Source organism: Dendronephthya gigantea, unplaced genomic scaffold (assembly GCF_004324835.1).
Source record: "Dendronephthya gigantea isolate DGI-Jeju-01 unplaced genomic scaffold, DenGig_1.0 000016F, whole genome shotgun sequence".
Lineage (NCBI taxonomy): Eukaryota > Metazoa > Cnidaria > Anthozoa > Malacalcyonacea > Nephtheidae > Dendronephthya > Dendronephthya gigantea.
The window spans coordinates 1,626,607-1,634,745 of record NW_021163026.1 but is presented as its reverse complement, the minus strand read 5'-3'; the positions used below and the strand labels follow the sequence as shown (position 1 = coordinate 1,634,745).

Here is an 8,139-nt window from a genome sequence, read left to right as displayed (position 1 = left end):
CGTGTTTCGAGGCTCTTGAGAAAGGTCCTTCTTCAATTCCAATGAAATTTGAAAAGCTGTTGTTTCCGAGAACGTTTAAGATGAACAGTGGAAGGAAAATTGCCACATAGCACGCTGGAATTTTTCATGTGCATTTGGAAACTTTCATTGAGGCTTTTGAATAGACTCTGCATGGTTCCTGAACGGCTGGAGAACTATTTCGGTATTTGAAATATCGTATATGATAAGTAAATGCGCTTTAAAACCACTGTATTAAAACTCCTGTAAGTTAAAAGGCCTTATTTTTGCTCAAAATCTAGCGGGAATGATATTATTCTGCCCTTTTTGACCCGAAGTTCAGTGGCGTTTTGATTTTGCTAAAAGGATATATTTGACTATCATCTAATTCGATGTAATCTAAATAACATCGCTGTTGGGAATCTTTGTTTGAAAGAAAGTCTCTTTCTTTTCGAAATTCTATTATTGAACATAGCCAATTGTGCGCCAGCCAAGCATAGCATTTATACTGTAGTGTGTGGATAATAAAGCCTCAAGAAAAAACAAGTGGCATATAAATCCACGCAGGCTGATCTTTGCGATCATATATTTGTTTTTTTTTAAAAATGCTAAGTTGTTTGTCGTTATTCTTGGTGATAACGAAACGTCTGATATTCTGGATGGGTTGTTTTGTGTTGCTTTCCATGGACATTCGTGATGTGGAGACCGCTTTATTTACCGAGTGTAAAGTCGATGCAGACTGCGATGGTCTTAAGAAAAATTGCTGCGGACATCCTTACTTTGTGACCGAGCAGCGAAGATGCACTAACGACTCGTGTATTCATCATTACTGTCGGATGAATAGCGATTGTGGAAACTCGTCGTTGCTGTGTTGTCGCTTAAACAAGTGCGAAAAACACGGCTGTTCTTGTGAGGACGATTCAGACTGCTTTACCGGCAGTTTCTGCTGTATAGAAAGCTTATTTTCAAACCATTCCGTCTGCGCTGCGAGCTGTGTTGGCCAACCTTGCCGTTCAAACGACGACTGTGCCAAAAGCGAGTGCTGTCAGGCAGGAAGGTGCGTTTCAAGCGGTTGTTATGAAAACTGTACCTCGAATGCGGACTGTTATTTAGGCCAGTATTGTTGTCACAGGAATGAAAGTCGACGGAAATTGAGCTCGAAGTGCAGCGAAAGTTGTGTCGGAGAGATTTGTAGTTCGGATGGGGATTGTGGCTCTGCTAAGTCGTGTTGTATTTCAAACAAATGTTCTGATCGCGGTTGTCCGCAATGCTCCACAAACTCCGACTGCGACGATGGCAATGTTTGTTGCAGAAAAAGATACCCTAACGAGGCTAGCGAGTGCCGGGCAGATTGTCTTGGGAAATCGTGTAATGGGAACTCTGACTGCGGTGGAGCTGGCGAAGAGTGTAACTCCGAAAATAAGTGTTCAAAACCCGGCCAAGACTCATCTTTTGAGACATGGCGAATCATTTTGCTACTTCCGGCTTTGATTATATTCATATTAGCTTGTTGTCATTTATCAAGAAAGAGACAGAGGGCAAACGCCAGACGAGCTAGAGTGCACAGAGGAACTGTGCCCATGTAAGATGCCTCTATAGTGTACCTGGGTGTAGCAAATGCGATTGCTCAATTCTACTGAAAATTAGCAATCTCCTCTTGCCGCTAATCCAAACATGATTACCACAGACGCTCGTTCACGTGATGCCGTGGCTACGAAACTCCACCGACAAACAAAATATTGTAGTTGTGTTTATACACAACGCTGCTAGAATGTCGTTTTGTTTGAGTTTGAGATATTTAACGTCAACTGTTTCGACTACAGAAACAAACCCTTAGTACTTACACCGTTAGATCATCACAAACGGCATTCATGCAGTCAGAGCACTGTTAACTGTTTGCAAAACCTCTACTTCAGTTGGCATTCCGGCTGTTGGCGTTCCTTGCGCCCGGTCAAACGAGACTACGAGTGTCATGATGTACGTTAGCAAACAAGAGTTTGAATGCATGGGTTTGCATGAAGGCTCGACAACCTCTACATGCAGTTGTCATTCCGCCTGTTCATGAGACAAACCTCTTTCGTTACTGGATCAAACGAAACACACAAGAGTTGAATGCGAGTTGATAAGAGTCTATACCAGGAATTGACCGATCTAACTGTTTTGTTTGGTCCGTTTAAAAGTTGTGAGCTATTCAATTAGCAAACTTCAACAAGTCTCATAAAACTCTCACGGCTCAAAGAGCAAAAACCCTGGACCTGATTGACTTCAAAGCTTGATAATATTCAAACATCGCTCTCTCATATGACTGGGTCTTTATAGTGTTATCATATCGGTCCATGTTCTGGTATACTGAGAACACAAGTCCAAAACGTAAGAGATAACTAAGGACTGCTTTCCACTGTTGCGTTTTTGGCACGTACGTACTCGCACGTAAAAGTTTAAAACCTTTTAAGTTGTTGTGTAAATAATTTTATGCCAGAAAAAGGCACCATCAAATCATCAACAGAATCCAACCCTATACATCTATTCAATCGTTGATTTCATAAGTATCATTTAAATGCTTTTAAACTTTTACATACTTAGCTATACGTGCAAAAAACGCGACGGTGGAAAACATCCCTAATTCTGCTTGCATTAGCTACGTGAGCGATCACAAACCTTAACAACCTATAAAATAACATTCCGATATATTCCTTTTCTGTATATACACCGTGTTTCCTTGATCAAACTTGACATTTCATGATCTTATATTCTATGCAGAATTTCCATAAAAATCAATAATGCAACCTGGAATAAAATATTGTATTCTTTTATGAGGCAACTGATCAACTTATTGTGTCAGTGCACATGGTACTGGTGGTCATACGACAGGTGTAGCTTTCTGCTAGCCTGTCACATTGCTTGAATTGTTTTAAAACACGATTCGAGGACGCTTTAATGCCAATTGCATGAAATACGGTGCGATAGAGGCTGTTTTCAAGCGAAAAAATAGCGGGTTTTGGGAAGAAGAAGTCGGCGTAGTTTTTCCTTAATTTTTAGTTTAGGTTTTTTGTTTGTCTTTGTTTTGTTTGTAACTGCTCTCGCCAAGTTTGCTTTGGATAATTATGAAAATGATCTGTTGATGCAGAAGAAGAAACGTTTTATGATGGGGAAGTAAGTGAGCTATTGATCTAGTCGATAGACTGTCTTGTTCGCATTTTGATCCTTTAGCTCTGCCAAGACTGTCGCATGCATGCGTATTGCTGAGAACAGAATTTGGAAACAAATTGTTAACTGTCATATCTTCTCAAGAAATTTGAGTAGCATTCTTATATATATTTGAAGTTTTCTTCAACAGTCGATTTTCAAAGATATTTTGATTCAATTCAAAAAGGCTTTGTTTGGGAAGAACATAAACGAGCTTCATCACACTGCGAAAGACTGGATAGTTCATGGTCTGTAGCACAATGTCAATCGTATACGAACCTCCAGGCCTTTTCAGACACCACTTCCTGTCTCGTATCCCCTTCAAAATCCCAGAGTGTTGGTTTTGAATGAAACCACAACTAACTCTTTTCTTAGATGTGCTCTTTGCATCGTCTGACACGGGTTTTACAGCCATAGCTCTTGTTGTGAACCAAATTGTACTGTGTCGTCTTTACACTTGAGTTCCAAGGAAAGCCAAAGTTTATCAAGATATTTTTTTATTCCAGCATGGCGTCAGGGACGTCAACCAAACGTTATAAATACAACCACGCTGCGGTAGCCACAGACCACGTTGAGTGTTCCAGAATCGGTCGAAATATTTTACACCACGGAGGATCGGCTGTGGATTCGGCCATCGCCGCCATGCTGTGTCTGGGTGTGGTGCACCCCCACTCCACTGGAATAGGTGGGGGAGGGTTCATGCTGGTTTATCACAGGTATACAAGGTTCTCGGAAGTGATAGATTTCAGAGAAAACGCACCGTTACTTGCGGACAAGAATATGTTTCACGGAGACCTGACAAAGGCTATTATGGGTATGTGCATGATATATTTTGTATCGTCAGTTCTTCCACTCAGTAAGTTTGAGTGTGAACGAGCTTTTAGAATACCGGTGATAGACATCGTACTAATTAACCAATACTTAGCATCAAATGTGGTATAACAACTGCCTAAATAGACACAACACTTCTCGACGTTTCGACCTGAGGGCCTTCGTCAGGATCATACTAACTCTCCTGACGAAGGCCCTCAGGTCAAAACGTCGAGAAGTGTTTTGTCAATTTTAGGCAGTTGTTATACCACATTTGATGCTAAGTTGTTAGAAGACGCTGCTACGTTGCTCCCTGGTTATATTTAACCAATAAACCTCCAATTCCCAGGGGGCCTTGCTGTAGGTGTTCCAGGCGAATTAAAGGGCATGGAAGAAGCTTGGAAGAAATACGGAAAACTTCCTTGGAAAAAACTGTTTGAGCCTGCTATACAATTAGCTGAGAAAGGCGTCAATGTTTCCAAATCTCTTGCCATAGCGCTGGAGGTTTGGAACTTCCATGTACTCAAGGATAAAAGTTTAAAGTAAGCCAAATAAATTAACTTTATTATTTTCAATATTCCCCTAACTGGATTACAAAGTTTACATTTTGTCGTAATACTCCTGTGTCAAGAAAGCTCACTCATGCAGACTCATTGAGTGTGACATAATTATTTCGTTAATACTGGGCAATGAGAAAGCTAGTTCTTTCATAATCGATGACAAATTTAAGGTAAAACACTGAAAATCAAGCTGTTATTCGACTGGAAATACCTCCATGGAAACGTTATGGGGTTAAGATCTCACACTCAATGCGAGTTTGAGCGTGAATGAGCTTTTAGGGCCTGTTTACATGGAGCGAGTTATCCCGGCTATGCGAGGTAAGAAGCGCATCACATCAAAGGCTTAACCTGATTAATCTTTCATTATATGCAGTTTTCACCTCGTTTAGCCGAGATAACTCGCTCCATGTAAACAGGCCCTTAGAATACAGGCGATAGTCTCATGTCAAGGTGGTCGATGTAATTGAATATTTCTATGTGTGTCCAGTCAACAATGAGCGATTTGAATACAGAAATTGAAGAAAATTTTGCATCCGGACTCTTTCTCATCGGTGAAAATGACTTGTTCATGACGAGTACAAAAAAAATGGAAACCAGGCTTAAGGCATGAATGATAAGTAGTTGATGGATGTTCAATGTTATTTTCAATCCTCCAGGGAGATCTTCGCTTACAACGGCCGCGTTCTTAAGGCCGGGGAAACCTTGAGGCGCCCAACATATGCTAGAACGCTGAGACTCATTGCTGAAGCTGGAAACGCTAATGAAGTTTATGGAGGAAGATTTGGTCAACAGATGGTGAACGATATCAACGCACATGGTGGTCGCTTCTCGATAGATGATCTAAAGAATTATAAAGTGAGATTTCGAGACACCATTGAACAGTCGTTTGGAAAGGGAAAACTGCTGACATCGCCTCCTCCCACGAGCGGCCCGGTGCTGTCATTGGTGTTGAATATTTTGAAAGGTGAGATGGGGTAGATAGCATGGGTTTGTAAGGGATGATGAGGGTATACGTTTGAGAGGGATGTGAGAGGGTAGAGATGAGTTAGGGGGTATACGTTTGAGAGGGATCTGGGAGGGTAGAGATGAGTTAGAGGGTATACGTTTGAGAGGGATGTGAGAGGGTAGAGATGAGTTATAGGGTATACATTTGAGAGGGATGTGAGAGGGTAGAGATGAGTTATAGGGTATGCGTTTGAGAGGAATGTGAGAGGGTAGAGATGAGTTAGAGGGTATACGTTTCAGAGGGATGTGAGAGGGTCGAGATGAAATTGGGGTATAGGTCTAATGTGTTGTGTGGTGCATTATACTAAACTTATACATCAATCATATACTTTTTTAGGTTACAATTTCACCAACAATGATTTTGAAAATAACACAGCGTTGACATATCATAGAATAATCGAGGCATTTCAAATGGCTTATGCGAGACGTTACAAGCTGGGCGACCCGGATTACGAGCACTCTGTTAAAGAAGTGAGTAAAATTTCGCCTAAATTAACACATGTCTTGCTCAGTTTTGTGCAGTTCTGTCCGTTCGTGTTTCTGAAATACTGTTTCTTCATCGTTCTAGGTCGTGAAGCAGATGCTCGACCAGAAATTCGCGGATAAATTACGCACTAAAATATCGGACAAAAAGACGTTTTCTTCGCTGTATTACGACGGTGCTAGTTATGACGTCCCGGTTAAAACAGGCACAACACATCTTGTTGTTGTAGCTGAAAATGGCGATACAGTTTCTGTCACAAGCACCGTTAATGGATTGTAAGTAAAACTAAAAGCAAGTCGCCTGAATGACAAATATACCCTTAAACTTTGCCAACCTCTTGTGTCGTAATAAATGAAATGTTCTCCGTAAGTTATGTAGTTGTATTTTCTTTCACTATTAGTCTTGGTGCAAAGTTTCGATCCCCAATACTTGGTCTTATCTACAACAACGAAATGGACGATTTTAGTTCGCCTGGTATGGTTAATGAATTCGGCCTGAAGCCTGCGCCCGTGAACTTCATCCAACCTGGCAAGCGGCCGCAGTCCTCCAGCGCTCCGGTCATCATTCTCGATGAGAAAGGTGACGTGGATATCGTCTTGGGGGCTTCTGGCGGCACAGTCATTACGACTGCAGTTGCTCAGGTATGCGGTTTTACATTACATGTACTGTCATTTGAATTTTATCGTGTGAAATGTTTCAACTATGGGCTGGTTGTTCAAACCTTGATAATCGCTATACCTTTGTAAACGGAACCTCTTGGTTCTGGTCTGACATGAAGAATGTTTTCGATTGGTTTTATAAAACAAAAGTGATGAGAGTGTATATGATTTGTTCTACTGGCACTCAATTTCTATAGTTTGTCTTAATTTCCGTTGTTTTCAGAACCAACCAACTAAAATTCCATCTTAAAATTATTTATTTACATACGTAGGTTTAAGAACGTATTCTGATTTCTGAACTTTTTTTTGCGTTTCCTTAGACTTTGGTGAACTATCTTTGGTTCAAGAAGGATGTTCACGACTCCATATCAATGCCAAGGTTGCATCATCAGCTGTATCCAGAATTTCTTTTTGCCGAAACTCAATTTCCAATCACCGTCCTTCATGAGCTGGAGAAATATGGACACAAGGTTAGTTAAGAAACGAATCGCCTCTTAACTCTATGGCTCTGGTCAATTAACACTGTGATGATGCCTCACTCTGAGCGGTAACCCGCGGGCAAAGTGAAGGAAATGAAGTGAAGTGAAGGAAGGGACTAGCGGATTGAGTTCCCAAATATATCAAATACTCGAAACGTCTTGATTTCAAGTCTACAAATCACATCCCTGAACCCGTCTCCTCACGAGATGAAATTTGAAAAATAGAGATAAATATATTTTGGTCTAGTGAAAGAATTAAACTATAAATGGGATCACTTTTCCTTTGGATTTTGCCCACAATTGATGAGCACTTTATACCTGCATATTTCGCTACCACGATGTTTTGTATTTTCTAGATTAACATAACAGACAAAAGTCACGGTGTTGTGCAGGGGATAGCAAGGATGTATCGTGGGATACACGAGGGTAAGAGGGAACATACGCAACATAAGGCGTTATTTATGGCCGAATCGGACTTCAGGAAAGGCGGGAGGCCTTCTGGGTATTAAAATTTCCTCGCTAGTTCATCCAATTCACTCGCGTTTATACTTTATAATGCTTGGTTACCTTTTTACATTTCAAGTAAAGAGCGAACGCTAATTTAGCGACAAAAATAAAATAGACAACACGTTATAAATTTCTCTTCTCTATTAAAATAAAAATCTATTAAAATTTAAAATTACTTTTTTGTACATTCTGTAATATAAGTTTGCGTTCATAATATGAAACTTCTAATTCTTTAATCAAATTCATCTCACTATATATTTCTGTCTAAATATCGTTGTGATGAAATACCTATACATATATATATAGTATAGTAACAGTAACTATTTGAATAAAACATATATTTTGTTATTCATAAAAATATGAAATTAAACGTAATGGTATAAAATTAATACTATAAATCATGATATTTTCAAGTCCGTTTTCCGCAGCTAGGCGACTTTATTTGCGCGACT

General features: G+C 40.2%; 1 protein-coding gene across 2 annotated transcripts in view; it reads left to right on the top strand.

Annotated features, from left to right (window-relative positions):
- The first annotated feature begins 3,005 nt into the window (after positions 1-3,005).
- Positions 3,006-8,139, top strand: part of LOC114520337 (glutathione hydrolase 1 proenzyme-like) — a 7,416-nt gene continuing 2,282 nt past the window's right edge. Inside the window, exons 1-9 of one of the 2 annotated variants that reach the window (XM_028540580.1) lie at positions 3,006-3,150; positions 3,690-3,997; positions 4,343-4,535; positions 5,210-5,517; positions 5,896-6,029; positions 6,127-6,317; positions 6,443-6,683; positions 7,022-7,171; positions 7,537-7,606. In XM_028540580.1, coding sequence (XP_028396381.1) covers positions 3,119-3,150; positions 3,690-3,997; positions 4,343-4,535; positions 5,210-5,517; positions 5,896-6,029; positions 6,127-6,317; positions 6,443-6,683; positions 7,022-7,171; positions 7,537-7,606 — 1,627 coding nt within the window. In that variant the 5' untranslated portion in view covers positions 3,006-3,118. Of the gene's footprint in view, positions 3,151-3,689; positions 3,998-4,342; positions 4,536-5,209; positions 5,518-5,895; positions 6,030-6,126; positions 6,318-6,442; positions 6,684-7,021; positions 7,172-7,536; positions 7,945-8,139 lie in introns of those variants that run through there. The other variant, XM_028540579.1, reaches the window with a different exon arrangement.